At 37.3% G+C, this 21,259-nt stretch overlaps 1 protein-coding gene across 4 annotated transcripts in view; it reads left to right on the top strand.

The window, feature by feature from the left end:
• oxr1a (oxidation resistance 1a) overlaps nucleotides 1-21,259 on the top strand; it is a gene marked incomplete at its 5' end in the record, with an annotated part of 154,673 nt that overhangs the window by 67,750 nt on the left and 65,664 nt on the right. The window contains one exon of one of the 4 annotated variants that reach the window (XM_082150692.1): nucleotides 16,378-16,701. The exons of the other annotated variants lie outside the window; for them this stretch is intronic. Coding sequence (XP_082006818.1) covers nucleotides 16,563-16,701 — 139 coding nt within the window. Of the gene's footprint in view, nucleotides 1-16,377; nucleotides 16,702-21,259 lie in introns of those variants that run through there. 4 annotated transcript variants of the gene reach the window in all.

Raw genomic sequence — 21,259 nt, forward strand, 5'->3', positions numbered from 1 at the left:
AATCTAATCAGAAACCATAAGCCGTGAGTGTTATTATAGGTAAAATAGAAAATAGAATAGCATTCTTTACTCAATTTAAAAACTATAGAAGTCAATGACAAGATCATACTGAATCAAACTCTGAATCAACATGCACCATTGCTAAATTTCCTATATATTGTAATCATTATGTTCACAACTTGTAATTATTACTTTAATGAGCTCGTTGTTTCTGCTCTAAATTAATACACTGTTAGCTAACTGCGTGATTTACTATATATGTACATTTCTGAAATACATTACTTGAACAGTCACCTCTGATAACAGATCACTCTCAATTGTAATGTAGACACACACATTTTCTGTAAAGCTGCTTTGAAACGATATACAGTACTGTGCAAAAGTCTTAGGTATGTTAATAGTTGCTGTAGTGTGTCAGTAGGAAATATCAGTTTACATTTCCAAACATTCTTTTTGCCATTAATTGTAATTATCCAGTGAGATTTCTGTATGCACAAGGAGTCTGACAACAGCCGGTATGATCTGATCTCACCATCATCGAGTCCGTCTGTGATTTACATGAAGAAACAGAAAAAACTGAGACAAACTAAATCCAGAAGAACTGCGGGAACGTCTCCAAGATGCTTGAAGAAACCTTCCTGCAAAGCTACAGTACTGTGAAAAGTACTGGCACTTGTGTTAAAATGCTGTAAAGTGAGAATGCTTTCAAAAATAAAATCACAAATTGAATTTATTTATGATTTAACTTCTATTTCTAATTCAAATCAATATACACTCACCTAAAGGATTATTAGGAACACCATACTAATACTGTGTTTCTTTAGAGCATTTAAAGCATTCTTTAGAAATGTTGGCCCATATTGATAGGATAGCATCTTGCAGTTGATGGAGATTTGTGGGATCCACATCCAGGGCACGAAGCTCCCGTTCCACCACATCCCAAAGATGCTCTATTGGGTTGAGATCTGGTGACTGTGGGGGCCATTTTAGTACAGTGAACTCATTGTCATGTTCAAGAAACCAATTTGAAATGATTCGAGCTTTGTGACATGGTGCATTATCCTGCTGGAAGTAGCCATCAGAGGATGGGTACATGGTGGTCATAAAGGGATGGACATGGTCAGAAACAATGCTCAGGTAGGCCGTGGCATTTAAACGATGCCCAATTGGCACTAAGGGGCCTAAAGTGTGCCAAGAAAACATCCCCCACACCATTACACCACCACCACCAGCCTGCACAGTGGTAACAAGGCATGATGGATCCATGTTCTCATTCTGTTTACGCCACATTCGGACTCTACCATCTGAATGTCTCAACAGAAATCGAGACTCATCAGACCAGGCAATATTTTTCCAGTCTTCAACTGTCCAATTTTGGTGAGCTCGTGCAAATTGTAGCCTCTTTTTCCTATTTGTAGTGGAGATGAGTGGTACCCGGTGGGGTCTTCTGCTGTTGTAGCCCATCCGCCTCAAGGTTGTGCGTGTTGTGGCTTCACAAATGCTTTGCTGCATACCTCGGTTGTAACGAGTGGTTATTTCAGTCAAAGTTGCTCTTCTATCAGCTTGAATCAGTCGGCCCATTCTCCTCTGACCTCTAGCATCAACAAGGCATTTTCGCCCACAGGACTGCCGCATACTGGATGTTTTTCCCTTTTCACACCATTCTTTGTAAACCCTAGAAATGGTTGTGTGTGAAAATCCCAGTAACTGAGCAGATTGTGAAATACTCAGACCGGCCCGTCTGGCACCAACAACCATGCCACGCTCAAAATTGCTTAAATCACCTTTCTTTCCCATTCTGACATTCAGTTTGGAGTTCAGGAGATTGTCTTGACCAGGACCACACCCCTAAATGCATTGAAGCAACTGCCATGTGATTGGTTGATTAGATAATTGCATTAATGAGAAATTGAACAGGTGTTCCTAATAATCCTTTAGGTGAGTGTATGGTGTAACGACCCTTTGCGTTTAAAACGGCTTTTGTCCAGATACACTTGCGCATAGATATTAACATGCCTAAGACTTTTGCACAGTACTGTGTATATATATTGTGAAAAGCACTATACAAATAAATGTGAATGTGTGAATTGAATGAGAGAGATGCGGTGTCCTTTTTATTGATGAATACAGATTGAAAAATATGTCTGAGTAGTCAGTGTTCATTAACTGCTTCCCAGAAACAGCGTAAGAAAAACACAGCATCTCGGTTAAAGGTTAACTGTTTGCTGTAACCTTCCCTTCACAGCAGATTTGCTGTGTCGTTTATTATTGTCACAAAATATCACCTTCTTTTTTTTTTTTTTTCAGGGTTCTGACTTATCTGTGCGTGTTACTGTCATGCCATAGTGTTACCAGCATCTCTTCCGCAGATTTACCCTTCTGGAACCAAATGATCTGTTTCTTGAGTTGGTCTGTGAAAAGTGAGAGCCGAAAGATTCTGTGACTTAAAGCGGAGTTACAAAGTGGCGACAAATGCTTGACATGTGGTCAATAACTGACACAGAACGAGCAGAATTATATGGCGGTGTCCTTTTAATGTCATGTGGAGGAGGATATGAGCTACATCACAGTAGCTCTAGAAAGGTTAAGTCAAGCATTAAAGCAACAGGGTTGAACTGATTGTAAATCAACATCCTAACAGCTCAGACACGCATTAACCCAAACAGATGAAATCTAGAGGACGTCTATCATTCCTCTAGATGTCATATTTTTTTTTAGAAATTAATACTTTAGTTCAGCAGTGGCACATTAATATGATCAAAAGTGACAGTAAATACATGTATGATGTTGCAAAAGATTTCCATTTAAAATAGATGTTGTTCTTTTGAACTATCTTTGGTATTCATCAAAGAATCCTGGAAAAAATTTTTATCACAGTTTCCACAAAAATATTGAGCAGCACAACTGTTTTCAACATTGATTATAACAATAAGAAATGTTGAAAATCTCCACATTAGAATGATTTCTGAAGGATTAAGTGACACTGAAGACTGGAGTTATGAAAATTCAGCTTTGCCATCACAGGAGCCTTATTACAGGAGGATTATTAGTAGCCTAATAATATTTCACAATAACCAACTTTTTTTTATCTTATTTTTCGGGCCCAAACTTTTGAACAATAGTGTGCATGCTGTATAAGGACTTGGTGAAAGGTTGTATTGAGCTAGTTCACTCAAATAAATCACCTGACCACTCTCAGGAAAAAAGGTATAAAAGCTGTGACTGGGACAGTACCCTTCAAAAGGGTTCTAATATGTACAATTTTGGAACTAATATGTATACTTTTGGTACCAATATGTACCTTTGAGGGACTAATATGCACTCTTTAGGTACAAAGGTGTACCTTTTGAAAAGGGATCGCCACAGTGACAGCTTTTGTACCTTTTTTTTCTGAGAGTGAATGAACTGAATCACTAAAATGAATCAAACTTTCCCAGTGCTTTATTTGAAAGATAGAGTGGATACTTTAGGATAGCATGTTTGATTATTCCCTCAGTTTGCTTTACTGGGTCGGTATTGGAAAAAGTGCTCGGTTTTGAAAACTCTTGTTAAGTTAATAGCATCATACTTTTTGTTAGTTACTGCCCTGCTCTCAATGCTCTCCATGTCTAACTAGATTGGCAGTCACAGTAACTCTCAGACGAAGGCGCAGAGATTCATGGATTAGGCCGTGGGGTGGAATGAAAACTGTTTGCTTTCCTGGAGGTGGTTCTGCATCCAGGGCTGAATTTACTGCTGCATTCCCCTCGGAAGGATTGGTGCCGCTGGATTTATAACCAGTGCTGTATAATTACGTCTCCTCTCCCTCTCTCTCTCTCTCTCTCTCTCTCTCTCTCTCTCTCTCTCTCTCTCTCTCTCTCTCTCTCTCTCTCTCTCTCTCTCTCTCTCTCCCTCTCTCCCTCTCTCCCTCTCTCCCTCTCTCTCTCTCTCTCTCTCTCTCCCCCCCACAGGGCCCTCCCCCTCTTGATTTGAGCAATTTATCTATCAGAGTCTGAGTTGTCTCTCTGTTGCTCCTCAAAACTCTGCTCATGTGCATTGTGCTGACCAGGGATGGACTTTTAGGGGCCAAGCACTGAAAATGGGCGTTGGCGTTCTTCTTCTTCGTTGTCGTCGTCTTCCGTTTCTTCTTCTTCCGTATGGAAGTCTATGGCAGCCCATGGAACCACTTGCGGGAAAGTTATGAAATTTGGCACACTGATAGAAGACAGTCTGAACAGTCACCATAGCAAATTTGGAGTCTCTAACTCAATCCCCGTAGTGCCACCAACTGTCCAAAGTTTCACTCATGTTTATGCTAATAACTTTTGAACCATAAGGGCTAGAAACTAAATTGGCCCAAGACGATTCGATTGCATCACATGACGTAATTTTCCGTCATAAAAATCCTTCGCCATTTTGATTTTTTTTTTTTTAAACCTACTTTTTTTAAACTTGTCCAAGAGGGTTGCTCCGATTTTCACGAAAACTTAACCAGATCATCTTCAGACCATGCCGACAAAAATTTATGGAATTCAAGTTGATTTGTCAAACCTTTTCTTGAATACCGCGCAAACTAATTTTACGTATCACTTGCAAAATCAAACGTAAGGCTGTATCTCCGCAACGCTTTATCGTATTCAGACCAAACTTGGTACATGTCATCACAAGCATGACTTGAGGCTACATGCTGCGTTTCAGCACAGCGCCACCTACTGTTCCGGAGATACAAAAAAAATGGCTATTTTTGATTATAACTTCTGAACGGTTTGTCGTTTGGAAACATAGGTCGTTGGCAACATGCTAATACCCAAATGTCAAAATTTGTATTAATAAGTGGCAAAAGAATCCAATCAAAGTCACCCATGGGTCATTTTTTATGCTCTATAAATGCTCATATAAATGTCTATAACTCCTAAACAAAATGAGATATTTTCACCAAATTTGACACACACATGTAACACACAAAAATAAAAAGTGGTGGAACTGCGCTTGGCTATAATAGAACAAAACAAGGGCATTCCCTGATTCCTGACACTCCCAGCCATGTTGGAATGTTTCATTGTCTTCTTTGCGCTTGGCCCCGATAATTGCTGCTTGCAGCTGTATTTATTGATTATTATTGATTAAGGGGATTTTAATTGAGGGGCAGCAGTTTTCCCTGTGGTTTTGCCTTCCTATCGATTGAACCCCTTGCTGTGTAAAATAAATTATTCTAGTCCTCATAAAGGCTGATATTTGTTTTAGTTTCCTTGTGCATTTACTGTGCAGGGTCACGTCAGACAGATTTCTGTACTTGTGTATTGAAACTTGAATTCCTAGATTATTGTTTTCCTTATTTTTTCATCATCATTGCCAAAAGTAAATGTTAATCAAGCTTAAAGCCTGAAATTCGCTCATTGTCGCCACCCCAAGACTCTGCTCAAATACATCATAAATTATCTGTTTGGTTTCAGTGTTGAGTGCATTTGTGGCTTGAGTCCATTTATAATGTAATTCAAGGCACTAAGAAAAGTTTTCCACTGTTACACTGAATAATATCTAACACTCTTTGTTTGTTATAGTCTTTGGCTGGTTAGAAAAAAAAACTTGTCCGCATATTTTCATTGGATAATAGTGATCTATGAATTCATTTTATGTACGTGAACATTATTAATTTATTTAAAGGTGTGTGGTAGCTTTTATTGTTTTATTTTGAGGTGAAAAGTTAGACCATTAGGGTTTACATGCCCCTGTCAGAAAGTTGCTATTTTTATAAGAATTTATGGTAACACAACACTTTAGTTTAGGGTCCAATTCTCACTTTTAACTGGTTGCTGCTTAGCATGCATATTACTAGGAAATTGGCTGTTTATTGTTGCCTATAAAGCACATATTAATGCTTTATTCTTCATGACCATATTCAACATCCCTTAATTCTACCCAATTCCTAAACTTAAAGGGATAGTTCACTTTGAAATTAAATGTTGGTATGTTTTAGCTTACCTCAAGGGCATCCAAGATGTAGGTGTCTTTGTTTCCGCAGTAGTTTCAATTTTGATATTTTTAGGTCAAACCGTTCTTGTCTGTCAGTCATATAATGCAGGTCTATGGTCACCACCTCAAAGAGCATGCACAGAGTCCAAATTAAAACAATTCCCCATCGTAAGTACACATTGATGGCCTAAGACACGAAACAAGCGGTTTGTGTGAGAAAACGAACAGTATTTATATCGTTTTTACCTCTTCTACACAACCACGTCCAAGTGATCGGAGGGCGCGGGCGCTTCGGTCTGCGCAAGCGCCGGCGAGAGATCACTTCCGGCGCTTGCGCAGACCGAAGCGCCCGCGCTCTCAGATCACTTGGACGTGGTTGTGTAGAAGAGGTAAAAACGATATAAATACTGTTCGTTTTCTCACACAAACCGCTTGTTTCGTGTCTTAGGCCATCAATGTGTACTTACGATGGGGAATTGTTTTAATTTGGACTCTGTGCATGCTCTTTGAGGTGGTGACCATAGACCTGCATTATATGACTGACAGACAAGAACGGTTTGACCTAAAAATATCAAAATTGAAACTACTGCGGAAACAAAGACACCTACATCTTGGATGCCCTTGAGGTAAGCTAAAACATACCAACATTTAATTTCAAAGTGAACTATCCCTTTAACAACTACCCTACTAATTATTAATAAGCAGCAATTAGGAGTTTATTGAGGCAAAAGTCATAGTTAATAGTGAGAATTGGACCGTAATCTAAAGTGTGACCAAATTTATTATTTAATAATTCTATAGATTAGATGTAATTTTTAAACATCTTCATTATTCATCATAACGTAGTGGAATAATTTAACCTGCATTCTTTCTGCATGTTTTTTTGCAATTAGGCTACATCAGTTAAAAATATAGACCTACTGTATGTGTAATTCATTGAATTATATTATTATTATTCCGATGCGTTTCCTTGACTGCGCTTCTGTTATTTGATTTGTCTGTCATTATTCAATTATTAAAGCGAATTTCAAACTAAACTGTGAAAAATGCAGTCATTTATATAGACTTTACATAAATGTTTTGATTACTATAAAATTATATCACATGATGATTGGGATAATTTTACATCATGGAGACAATGAAAGGAGACAACTTTCATGCTTTTCTAATTTAGCTATAAGAACTATAATGGATATCTAATATATTGGATGATGTATCATTATGCTAAAGTAATCTCTAAATATGTTGCTTGTATTTCAAAAGAGAACAATATTTTTCATAATATGAGCGTTTTAAAGCAGTGGAAAAACTTATAGACCAAATCAGCTGAAGGGTCATTATATGGTGTCTTTCCGGTCCTGAAATGAGAGACTCACAGTGCCAATCACACTGGCACATCTTTGTGATTGTAGCCTCATAGTCTTGATTACCCTCTGCCACCCTGAACCTCTCACCAGCAACATCCACCTCCATCCTCTTTATCACAAGCACTTGTCCGTTTCTTTTCTCTTAATCAGCGCAGGAATGAAAGGAGACAGGCGTTAGGCCATTATAATTCATGCACCAGCGCTTAACATAATGATGAAAAATATGAGCATGTCCTTCTGAAAGTGAAAGCAATTAATTCCCCCTGCAGAGTTCTGGAGAAGACACTGACACAGCGGTTAGCATAAGATTGAACGTGTTTTGTTTACACCAGCCTGATATCTGTGTTTCTCCCACAACATCCTGCTGGGTTATTATTTGACCACACAACTGAGTGAAGCTTTTAGGCTTTAGTGTTTTAATAAATTGACCAGATAAAGATGCTAAAGCATTTCCGACGGTTCTTTCTTTCTGTTCCACTACTGAGCTTCAAATAGATTATTTTAGATATATTTTTACACACAGTATATTTCAAAATATAGTCAAAAATATTCCAAATTTAGATTTTAAAATATATTAACATGAATATACTTTCGATAAGTTTTAGTTACTTATTTCCCTATATATTTTTGGATATTTTTTGTTTCCAGTATTGTCGTATATTTCAAAATAGACAAACAGTTGGCAAAACTATGTTGCAAATATAGATTTTAAAATATTTTCAATACATTTTGGCTTACCTCAAATATATTTTTTTATGATTGGAAATGTATTTTCTTTCCCCTTGAAGTACATTTTGTATAGGCTATTATACATTTTGCCATTTAAGGTCAAGTTTAAACAAAATATATTTTAATTTAACAAAAATTAAGACTTAGCATAGTTTCCTAAACGTTAAACCATATGTCTGTGGAGGCCGTAGTCCTCCAGTAGCTGCACACTAAAGCAGACCCCATGCAGTGGGCTGTTAACGTGGGTGTACACTGTGTGAGTTAGGACACTCGAGAGGTCGTGAGCCATTGCACACGTTACGAGTCGGTTAACATGATAACCGCATTAAAGCAGGCATGACTGTATCAGCTGCAATCATCTGAGCTTTCCTGATAAACACCGAGACTGGAGCTTTCAATGTTACTGGTGTTGCTATGTGATGTGGATGTATGATTTGCCAATAAGGGGACACTGGTCAAAATCAGGCCGACTCCCAGGAAAAATCGTTGATGCTCGTATGGTCACAGCTCGCATTGTGTGAGAGGAACCGAGTACCTTACGACCACAAAATTGTAGAGTCGGCCCAATTTTGACCAGTATATAGGCTGTCCCCTATTGTCAAATCATACACAACCACGTCATATATTCCAGAACATTATTATAGCCATGTGGCTACAACCCTACAGCGTGTGCATACACATACAAACACACACACACACACACACACACTCTCTAGTGGTTTTGTTGAAGAAAATGGCTGTGCTGTTATCTGCTTTTCATCAAATCATTTGCAAACTAGTCTTTTTTTATTTTCTTTCTCTTTTCTGAAGCTATAGAAGCAACACTGAAAGCTCCAGTGTCCATGTTTAGCACGAAAGCTCATGCGATTTCCACCGGCTCCTTTGGCACGATTATCAGGTTAACTGACTCGTAACGTGTGCAATGGCTCACAGCCTCCCGAGTGTCCGAACTTGCACAGTGTACGCCCACCCATACATGTTTAAAAATTATCGGAGGTCGGGAGGTGCTCATAACGTTCCCAGATCGGCTCGTAATTCCTCTCCCACAGTGCGAACCTCGACCATATGAACATCAACGATTTCCACATGATTTTCCAGAGAGACACAAAAAATCTGCAATTTTTTAGGGGCTTGCAACAGCAAATATCCTAAAGTGTACGCCCGGCTTTAGGCTGTGATGTGGATCAGTGCAGTTGTGTGTTATAAGTAGGCTAAAGGTCTCGGCTCTCCTGTATATCTTCAGGAAGAGTAAGTAAGAGATTTTCAAATCAAGATTTAATGTATTACCATGATAACGGCATATTCTGTTTCCAGGTTGATGAGCCAAGAATCCCACTTTTTCAGAATCACGATGCTTTTCCCAGGGGGTTGTTTGTTTGTTCAGGTGTCCCACAATTCTAATGCCTCCTTTGGACTTTGAAGCTAAACCCTTTGTGCTCTGTAACCAGGACAGATATGACATAATCATATCAGCTACAGAAAAAAACAGAGCGGGATGGAAAAAAAAAATCCTGATGCCAAAATGAACACAGTTCAGTATGACGAGAGGCTTATCCGCTAAAAATAGCTTTGTCTTCCTGATGTGATTTTCTTTCTTTGTACAGGGATTTTTCCTTCACAAATGCCATCAGGAAATGCCTGCCGTTAAAGCTGCCTGCCATCCCCTTGTGTACAGGACTGAATGCATGTGACTGCCAGTGATGCCTTCATTTTGTAGAGTCCAATAGTGAATGATACGTTGACATGATGAGGTTCTCAACCTTGGGTCACGTCCCCATGTGGGGTCACCAGTGATACAGGTGGTGTTGTGGGAGATTTTTGTGAACTGATTCCAATTTTAATATACCTTTCGTTTGCACAGTGTGATTTAAAACATGTATTGTGTTGCAGAACAACCCCTACACATAGATTTGGTTAACACTTTTGAGTGATGATGCAAACTAAACAGTGAACGGATTCATTGAAAGGGACAGATTGAAGTTTTTCAGCAGTTTTGCACTGAAATTTAAACCGAAACCATATTTCATTATTATTTTTGCAATTCTGTCTTTAAAGGTAGTGTGGTATATGACACGGGTCCTGCTGTTCAACCGACGTGCTTAACAGAACATCCGACCCGGTATCCGGCAGTAACACTAATTTAATTCCGTAAATGACCAGACCCGTTTGACGGAGAACGTGAGCGGTCTCTCTTGAAACTCGACAGTGTATACGTGGCTGTTGGTCCTCTAAGAAGCATGAAAAATAAAACTTCTATTCCAATTTTAGATTGACTATATACAGAAGGTGAGCAAAGAGCGATCCCTTTATAATCACTGATTCTGGCAATCACTTCAATTCAATACGATTGGCATAATGCTCAGACAGCGGTACAAAACATGTTTTAAATATAAACCTTTGAGAGTCTTCAGAGCGTGAACATTGATATGAAAGGGTCCATTTGAAAGCAGCTGCCTATCAGCGTGTACCGAATTGGGTTGAAATAGTCTTGGCTATTTGATACCCAGTCCGACCATCTCTATTGATTCCCAACCTACAAATGACAATGTTAATATTCTTCTCCCTTTACATCAAATATTAGCAGTTGGGTACCCGCTAACGTCCAGGACTCTGGTGTAGTATGTCAAATATTTAGAGTATACACAACAATTCAGAGGTTTGGGGTTGTTAATATTTTTTTATGTTTTTTACCAAGTCTGCATTTATTTGCTGAAAAATATACAGTAAAAAAAAGTAACATGAAATATAGTTACAATGTAAAATAACGGTTTTCTATTTTAATATTACAAAGAAATTATTTATATTTTTCCTGTGATGACACCTGAAATCATTCTTATAGACTGATTTGGTGCTCAATAAACATTTCTTATTATTATCAATGTTTCCAAACTTTTTTTGGAATAATTTTGAGGAATAAGAATAGATGAATAGAAAGTTTAAAAGAACAGCATTTATTTTAAACAGAATTTGAAATAGATTTTTTTTTTGTAACAATCTAAAAGTCTTTAATTTGATTTTATTAATAAAAATAAAAATAATTTTATTTGATTCAATTTTATGCATCCTTGTCAAATAAAAGTATTAATTTCTTTCAAAAAATACATATCACTCAACCAAACAGAACTGCAAAAATAATGATTGTTTGCAAAGTTTTCTGCATGAAATTTTTCGTTGATCTAGCAGATAATTGGCTGAGTCCAGCGATTGGTTGCTGTAATGACAGTTTACCAGATGATTGGTTGCTGTGACAGAGTCTAGCTGATGATTGGTTACTGCGACAAGTTCAGCAGTTGATTCTATGCAGTCACTGGTGTTTGATGAATGCAGTGTGTAATTGCAGTCCCTGATTCTCACTGCAATGGCTAAGCAACTGCTGAGGTCAATTGAGCAGAAAAGTTAAAATAGCCTCATTAAAAACTCTTCTGTCTGCTGATGTGAAAGATCTGACTGATGCCTCTCATGACTGCACATATTTAAAACTTTAATGCCTCAGTTGATGGATCGTTATGCTTTAGTGTCTTTATGAAATGATTAATTCGCTTGATATTCTACGAAGATGCCATTCAAGGCCAGACTGAGTCATTTGCATTTGTCTTGTGAATATTCATTTGTTTCTGTGCAGTTTGGACAGCATAATCATCTGTTAGATGGTGCTGTCATCTGGGAGAGGGAAAGCAGTACTTATGTGTTTGAGGCAACCATACACCTGACCAGCTATCCACCTGCATGAAAGCCTTCCACCTGTGTGCTGTGCCTCAGGTGAAGTGTGTGATTTCTGCTCCATTGGCAGCAACAAACTGTAGGCTATGGCATTATTGCTAAAAAAAAAAAAAAGCCTTTTTTTTTTCCAGATTTATAGTAATAATCAGTATGCATTTGCAGTTACATAAACTTGGATTTTTTTTTTTCATCCTCTCAATCAGAGGAAACAATTTTCAGCCAAACGGATATTATTGAAAGTAAAATGCAATTAAATCTTGTTAAAAATAGTCAAGGCATGTTTTCCACACATTTTCTATAAAATGAACACAATATAGATTGATATTTACTCATTTTCATTTACTGTATGTGCACCAATTATTTATTTTTTATTCTATATGTGTGTGTGTGTGTGTGTGTGTGTGTGTGTGTGTGTGTGTGTGTGTGTGTGTGTGTGTGTGTGTGTGTGTGTGTGTGTGTGTGTGTGTGTGTGTGTGTGTGTGTGTGTGTGTGTGTGTGTGTGTGTGTGTGTGTGTGTGTGTACAGTTTAATATTTATTATTTTAACAGTTTTGATTTGGGATTTAAAACATTGTGATGTAAAATTTATAAGAAATATAATATTCTGGACTATTTTTGTGTGACTAATCAAGTTAATTTATGTAATCATATGAACAACTTTGTACAAATGTCAACAACTTTGTACAAATGTCAACAAAGTTTAAAACGGAGACCTATTATGATGATATCTATTACAGTGCTCTCATATTCCCCAAGGAGCTGCACTGGAATAGGAGAAAGCAAATTACCATCCAAAAAATTCCCACACAAGGAAAATGGAAGGAAATGAGAAATGTTTCAGGCATTGAATGTCATACATCCATATGCTGTATTTCATCTCCACATTCACAATCTCTATATACAATTCCTTCCTCTGCTCCACATTTTGTGTCATAAATAACATTTCACTTTATCTTTTATCCCAAATGCAGCTGTTGTACGGGAGACAGTCCGTCTGCCGTAATCTGATTGTATTTAGTGCTCATTCATTACAGCAGCAGAGCTTCACTGCCTTCTCTATTAACTGCATCTGCCCAGCCGGACTGAGTTTTTGCTCCATTTGTGTCTGTCTAATTGGGCCTGTAAACTGTGAGGCTAAGGGTAATGTGCAGATGTTCATCCTTGTGTTGATGTGGGTGCGTGCGTGTGTGCGTGTGTGGTGTCTGGACACATTCAATGTAGAGATGGCAGTTCTGGTAGTGGTTTAGTAATGAGATCCATCTCGACTACATGCAAAAAAAAGATTTTCAGGTACTTTTCATCTATATCATCTCTTCCAACCTGATCTCACAGGAAATCCTAACTGTGTTACAAGGTAGAAATTTGGTATGAACAACTTTACGTCTCGTGCTTCATATTTTTATTTTGATGGGTTTATGTGGAAAATATTCCACATATGTGGCAGCAAAAGCGGTTTCAATTCACAGGGCCCAGAACAAATTGTTGTTGGTGGGTTCCTGCTCCCATAGGCTTAAATGAGTAGGATGTACCAGAGGACCATAGAAGGCTCCCTGGCAAAAGCAGTTTGAAGATGTTTGAGTCTTAAATGTTTGTCTTTGCACGTCTCTTACATCAGTGAGGATCAGACTGTTCTTATAATTTAATTTAAGCCTTATGTTACAGTTCCTAATGAATTTACTTGCAGATTGGCAAGTATCTCCATTTAATTTACTCATCAAAGGCAATTTGTCTTGCATTTGGTGCTGGGTGAGTGTTAATTTTAGACTCTTGTTGACTGCATTCAATAATTATGGACCTATAAAGTGTTATTGGTTACAGTGATGATGCGCGTGCGTATACACACTCACCGGCCACTTTAAGTACACCTTGCTAGTACGACAACTCTTTTGCCTCCAGAAATGCCTTAATTCTTTGTGGCGTAAATTCAAAGAGGTTCTGGAAACATTCCTCAGAGATATTCTGGTCCATATTGACATGATAGCATCACGCAGATGCTGCAGATTTGTCGGCTGCTCATCCATGATGCGAATCACCTGTTCCACCACATCCCAAAGCTGCTCTATTGGATCGAGATCTGGTGACTCTAGATGCCATTTGAGGATAATGAACTCATTGTCATGTTCAAGAAATTAGTTTGAGATTATTTAAGCATGGTGCTTTATTCTGCTGGAAGTAGCCGTGATCAGAAGCAATACTCAGGTAGATTGTGGTGTTTATGCGATGCTCAATTGGTACTAAGGTGCCTAAAGTGTGCCAACAAAATATTTCCCACAGCAGCACCCCCACCAGCAGCCGGAGCCTAACCATGGATCCACGCATAAGGAAAAATCCTGCCTTATTCTCATTTGGAACGTTTGATGAATCACTATAAATATCCAATGGAGAACAACTGAACTAATTCAGTGTGCTCCTTATTATTTCCCCAGACTCTCTTCAATTGAAATAGAAGGCGGCGTCCAATGAACACTGTGTGCAATGAGAGAAGAGAGGAATATTGGATGGGAGGGAAGCCCTGCTTTAATCACCCTCAACTAATAGGGCTTATTTTATTTCTCGTCTGTGAAATGAGAACGATAGATCTTTCATAAGACCGATCAAATTAAACTGTTCTTTAATTACAGCTGAGCTTGTGGAGAACATCGAATCAATAGGATGTTTCTGGATCTGTGTTGAGTCCAGCAGAACCTCTTATTATATAAGAAATAATTTAATGACATGCTGGTTTTTGAACTGCCATCCAATTACAGCATAACAAGGGCTCTTTTTTAGCGTCTGTGTGCACTTAAAGGGATAGTTCACCAAAAAATGAAACATCCTATTTTCAGTGGAATATAAATATAATTTTGGGGGATTTTTTTTTTTTTCCTCCAAAAAAAGAAAGAAAAAAAGACCAAAACAAACTGAAATAAATGATACATATTACATGAAAATTTTTTTGGGGAAATGTTGCTTTGGCAACTAGTAAGATGAAGTACAAAAATGACTAAAAATAAAATCTAAATAAAAAAAAAACATTTTAAACTAATAAAAATGAAACAAGCACATTATTAAAAACTAAAATGAAAACAGAAAATATAAAAAATGTCAAATAAAAGCTAGTTCAAAATATTAACTCATACTACTTAAAAAACACTGATAGGGTTAATTACTCCACATTTCCTGCACTAAACAGACCAATTAGAGGAATGATAAAAGACCAGGTCAGGATGATGAGGAAGTTTCATCCGTCAGATGCACCTTTATTGTGCTGTTTTCCTCTAATTACAGTTGTTTTGGCTTGGTGTCAGAACTTTCTGGCTTCAGTGTTACTCAGCTGATGACTTTTATCAGCAGTGGTTTTTATGCATGTCATCTTTGTTTGCTAACCCAGCTGGGCTAAACGTGGCACAAATCTAGCAGGGTGCAACATTATGGCTGACCAGCAGATGGAGTTTCACTCATGTCCTTTTTGGGGATTTTGGGATCTGTGTAAATTTGGCCTGAGAGGCACATTTCATTTGTCACCCTTTGGGATGTAATTAACTTGATGAATTAAAAAGACACTGAACAATCTTTGCAATTAGCAGTGGCTCTCATATCATCAGATGAGCTGTATAGATGTTGTTGAGGAGGTGGAGATACAAATCCGTTTCCCTGCAAGCTGTTTTCATCAAGTTAAAATATAATTGTGACTCTCTGCATAATTACAGCATGTTTGCCTAATTTACCCCCTCTGAATTCAAGGTTTAGGTTACTGTTATTTTGGGATGCTGAGATAGGTGATCATGTGATAGCAGTGTGTCATGCTATGTAACCACCAGTCAAAAGTGTGCCTGAGGCATGGTAAAATCATACCGCATGCCATGATCATCTGGGGCTGGGTGAAAAAAGTTTTAAGTAGGGCTAAGGCACAACATTTTTCACAATTCACTGCTTCAAAACAGCATTTAAATTCATTTAAATTAATAAAAATGTAATCCTCACAAAAATATATTAGTTTTGTAGTTTGAAGTAGTTTGATACTCAATTATTTCTATATTCAAAGATCTATTTTACAGTTTATTTGTTGGTACCCCCAACAAGTAACTTCAAAGACAATATTAGTGTCCACTATATTAAAATATTACCAGGTCAATCATGCACAATTGGGTAAGCTATGTGTTTTTGTACTGTAAAAGCAGATACTGTATGTTCTAGTTAGTAACTAGTTTATATTATGTTTGTTGTTTAGGACCAATTTACGAACACAAAAATCCTCGTAAAACTAGCCAATAAACAAAACACTCTAAAAAATGCTGTGTTATTTCATCACACGTTTGGGTAAAATATGGACAAACCCAGCCGTTGGGTTTAAAATGTTATTTTACTTGTCTTTTTTTCTTTTTTTAGAGTGGGACATAAACTCAAAACACGAATTTGGTATTACCTTGAAACTGTGCGATATTTTTTCAAATATGTTTCGTTCATTTTTTTCTCCCCTCATGTGTTTCACTGTATACTACTACCGACGCGACGCGTCCATCGCGCTTAAAACCCTGACGTCGCAGCCAGTCGACCAATCAAAGTCTTTGTTTACGTCAGCATTCCATCAGTCGCAGTGTAGAGGATGCGCGTTCTGGTAGCGTCGCGTCACGTTGCTCGCGCTAATAACGGCGAAAAGTTCACTAGGCACAGGCAGTGGCTGTCAGTCAGTTTCAGTTCCTGATTCTGCTCTCGTGTTCCTACTGTCAGCTCTGGGCAGATAGCTCGGCGTTATTACGTTGTTTTTTTAAAATTACTTTTTAAATGTTTTAAATGCTTTGGGGAAGATCTGAATATGGATTATATTCAGTCGTTCAGAGACGCGATCGCTGGTAAAATCTGGCCTGTTACCGAAGCTCTGAGAGAAGTTCAGTTTAAAGACTATTCTGATGCCGAAACGCCAATGGAGAACGCGCCTGAAACACACTCTGCAGGTATTAGTTTTGTGTTCTTCTCAAAAGTTGTACAAACTTGTTGAAACGCAGTTGGTGTGCGCCTGTAAACACTGACAGCGCAACATGGCTGCAGTACAGGGTCAGTACATGTCAGCTGTCCTCCTGTGTGTTTTGCATTGGATTTGACTGTTGAACTTTTACGAGGAAGAGTTAAGAGTTTATGTCCCGACCTTGCAATGCACGTAGATGCATTTACTATTGTAATTTAAAGTTTATTACTACATTGTTGTTCAGGTGTTGTTTGACTCTGACATATGCAGGGCTCCTGTGGTCATACACATGTGGAGATGCATACAAAAGCGGTCTAATGAATATGTTTGTCTTAGTTAACATGAACTAACAATTAACAATGCAACATTTATTAATCTTGATGTTAATCTAAACATTTACTAATACATTTTTAACATCAAAAGTTGTTAACATTAGTTAATGCACTGTGAACTTGCATGAACATAAACATTTTCAAGTAGCATTAACAGGTATTTATGAAGAGTTGTATTTATGAGAAGTATATTTTAGTTCAGTAATTTCACTTAATTGGCAAGGAAAATTACCTATTAATTGTCATTTAAGTGAAATTACTAAACTTAAATATACCAGCTTGATAAAAATTATCATTCTAGAAGAAAATTCACTAAGAGGCTTTTGCATCTGAACTCTTCATATATTGCTCATGTTAGGTCAGGTTAGTTTATGCGCCGGTAACTAATGTTAACAAATGAGACCTTATTGTAAAGTGTTGCCGAAATTCATTTTTAATGTTTCACGGATAAAAGAAAGTCATAGGTATTTGGAATAATGTTAAGATTGATTAATTTTCATTGATTTAAAAAAAAAGAAAAATTATAATCATGATGCAATTGGTGAATCAATGGAAATCCATTGAAAAACTGTGGGAACTCCTCATATTGTGTCAACACTGATAGGTTCAGACGTCTCCACCCTAAAACTAGTTTGTGTTTGTGTTCTGTGAACCCTACATCATCAACAGCTCACTCAGTGTTCAGTATCCGTGTCACAGTGGGAGTTAGGTTAATTGCAGGGACTAATTAGGCCTGATGGCATGTGCTGTATGGCAGTCCCATTTTTTTTTTTAAATGTATTTGCAATGCTGCATTTATTTGATAAACATACAATAATATTGTGAAATATTATTACAATTTAAAATAACTGTTTTCTATTTTATTATATTTTGAAGTGTCATTTATTCCTGTGATGCAAAGCTGAATTTTCAGCAGTCATTATTACTCCAGTCTTCAGTGGCACATGATCCCTCTGAAATTCAAGAACATTACTTATGTTTATCATTGTTGTGCTGCGTAATATTTTTGTGGAAACCGTGATGCATCTTTCTCAGGGTTCTTTGGTGAAAGAAAGTTCAAAAGAACAGCATTTATGTAACAATGTGAAAGTCTTTACGGTCAGTTTTTATCAATCTAGTGTGTCCTTGCTGAATTTAAGTATTAATTTCTTTTTTTTAATTACTGACACCAAATTTTTGAACGGTAGTGTAAACACATTTTTGTTGAATTTCTAGAACTGTCTTGTCTTATTAGAATGTTGTTAACATAAGATTCAGGGCTCCAGACTAACTAGGAGCACTGTAGCCCCCTTACTGAAAATTAGCCTTGAATGCAATTATTCACATTTAGCGCTTTGAAGTGCTGGATAAAGTTGTGTAAAGCACGTGAAAGTCCATGAAAAGTACTTGAATTTCACTGTCAGAAGGTTGTACGAACCCTGAAATTAATGTAAAAACATTTGACTATTTCTGCCACAATACCATGATTACAGTTAGTGTTCCTACATTAAATCCATGGTAAATGTTGGTGATTTGTGGACTGAAAAGCCTTCTATAATTTATCAAAAAAAAAAAAGCCTGCAATAAAAATGGCAGCTCTTATCAGTTGGGCAACGTGGTGGGCGCACCAGTGTGACCTCTAACACAATTTTGTCACACCGGCAGGATAAAAAGGTCACTCATCTATAGAACAAAGAAGAGTAAAATGCAAGGATTTGACTGGTGTGAAGTTGACAGAGTCCAGGAAACAGCATTGCACCATCGGTTGGCCTCAACCTTCAGTTGTTAGACAACAGCAAACAATGCTGTTTGACATCTATATTTGACTCTTATCAAAGCAGTGCAACACTAAGAGAAAACACTTTTAAAAAAAGAGGCAAAAATGTACCTTGTCCTCGTGTAAAGAGCATCTAACTGTAGGAAATCACATTTCTGCATTGCTTAACACTTAAAATGAAGCACTGCTCAAGGTACAATAGGGTTGAACAAATACTTCCCTTTTGCATTAAATCTTTTATTTAATGCGTATATTTTCATTATTAATTAGATAAGTATTTATCAACCCCAAATGATCAGTGTTGGAATTTCAGAAGTCAAATTATTTGTAAATCTGCGTGCAGTTCCAAAACAATGAAATAATGGCACCGTTCTCTGATGCGCCTCTAGCCCCTCATTACGTGAGAGGAACCGGTGTAAAGGATGAGTGGGACGCACTGATGCCGTGCTGGAAGCACAGGGAGTCCATTAGCATACATCTGCACTGGCTTTAGAAGGACGTGGGAGGCACAAGACACGTCCTGCTTTTCTCTAGATCACCCCCAAAGATGAATGAGGTGTGTGGGTGTGTTTTCATTACTGAGTTAAGACTAATTCCTTGGTGAATTAGGCAGTAGCCTATATGCTGTGCCAACCCAAGAGGTCATAATTGGATGCCAAGGCAGGTAGAACTGAAGAACATGACTGCTCGTGTGCTGGCCAAGCGCTTTAATCTGTAAAACTACCTTTCTAACTACCTTTGCTAGGGCTAGAGTGGTATTTGTAAGCCCGTTTATCGGTCCAATGGTGGTTTTCCAATAATACGGGTGAAGGTCTTTGCTCGTTACTGTCTTTCCTTTTACGCAACACAACAAGAGCCTACATTTTCTCATATGTATTACCTCGTTATTTCATCTGACTCCATAAATGAAAAAGGTTTTAATGATATCTGAGCATCATTAAAAATGAGCGAATGTTTGATTATTCTTTTTAACTCTTAGTATATTTTACCCATTCCAGACTAGGAAACTATGTCGCTCAGAGGTCCTCACGTCTTCTGTTTAACGCGGCTCTCACGTTCACAAGCTCATCAGTTTTGGTCACCAAACAGATGTAATTGCTATATACCTGAAATCGGTCACATTTACGTTTACACAATCAAAGATACTTTGGTATAGCCCCCATGGAATTGCATACACTTGAATTTAACTTAACGTTTTCTTCAGTAGAGGTATGGCCACTATTACAGATATAAGCTGACCAACATTACTTCTCTTATAATAGCTTTGGATTGGCCATGCTGTGGTTTCCCACGTACACTTATCTATAGTAACATTCAATTAAAACAGAGGTAAGACACACCCAGATTTAGATTGGTCAAGCAGCATTTGCTGTTCTAAACGGAAATTCACTTCTTGTCTTTGCAAACCACGTACACTTAAATTGATGCCAAATTAGTCGTCACTAATCTGATGCAAAACTTGCGGTAACATACGAATCTGTTTAATCTACTTCGGAAAACAATTTCAGAGTCAATCGGAATAAAATCAAATGTAATCATTTATTATGTATCATGCCAATTTCATAATCAGTTCAAAGATAATACAAAACATCAAATGCTCTGGAATAAAGAGGGAAGATGCGAACCTGACATTATAAAATACATGATGCAAAGTCTTTTGCATATACTCAGCATCACGGGCTGATTTGAGTTACAAATCGCCCCGAGCCGCCTTCACCACCTCCCTAAATACTCAGACCGAGTCAGAAACCTCTTTTCAAATGTAAACATTTGCTAACAGTGGGAATTTGCATTCAGAGTGCTCACTCCTCTGTGTGCGAGTTATCTCTAAACTCTTAAATACCTTATTACCTTTTGGTTTACTACTTTGGGAATGAGACCTTTGTACCAGTCGCACTGAGACATTTCAAATTATACCAAATGTGTGTAATACTGTATGATAATTATTCACATTAATCCATATAGACTCTAGGGTGAATTTTGGTGATCTCAGCATGAGAGAGAAGGAATGGGGGATGAAGAGATGTAGATTAGGATGATTCTGGGGTGAGACTTGCATCTCAAATGGTGCACAAGTGAGTTCAAATGTTAATTTTCTTTGTTCTCTCAGAGTTGCCCTCTCTTCCAGTTTTTCCCGTCTTACAGTATCAAAATCTTGTTTTATGGTATGATATGAGTATTTTATATTATGAAAATGCAAAAAAAAAATATTAATAGTCATTAGGGTGTATTTTAGCCTTTTTAATTATTTTTAATAATTACATAATTTATGAAAGCAGTGCATTAATCAACAGACCATGGATTATTCAAACAGACCATATATATGTATAAGTAAATTAAAATATATTTAATAAACTGATATATATTGTACATGTATATAATACATTAATAAATATAAATCAACTATAAAATAAAAATATTGTTTGTTGGATTGTTAATAATCAAATTAATTAAATTCT

Source organism: Leuciscus leuciscus (assembly GCF_965113295.1).
Source record: "Leuciscus leuciscus genome assembly, chromosome: 20".
Lineage (NCBI taxonomy): Eukaryota > Metazoa > Chordata > Actinopteri > Cypriniformes > Leuciscidae > Leuciscus > Leuciscus leuciscus.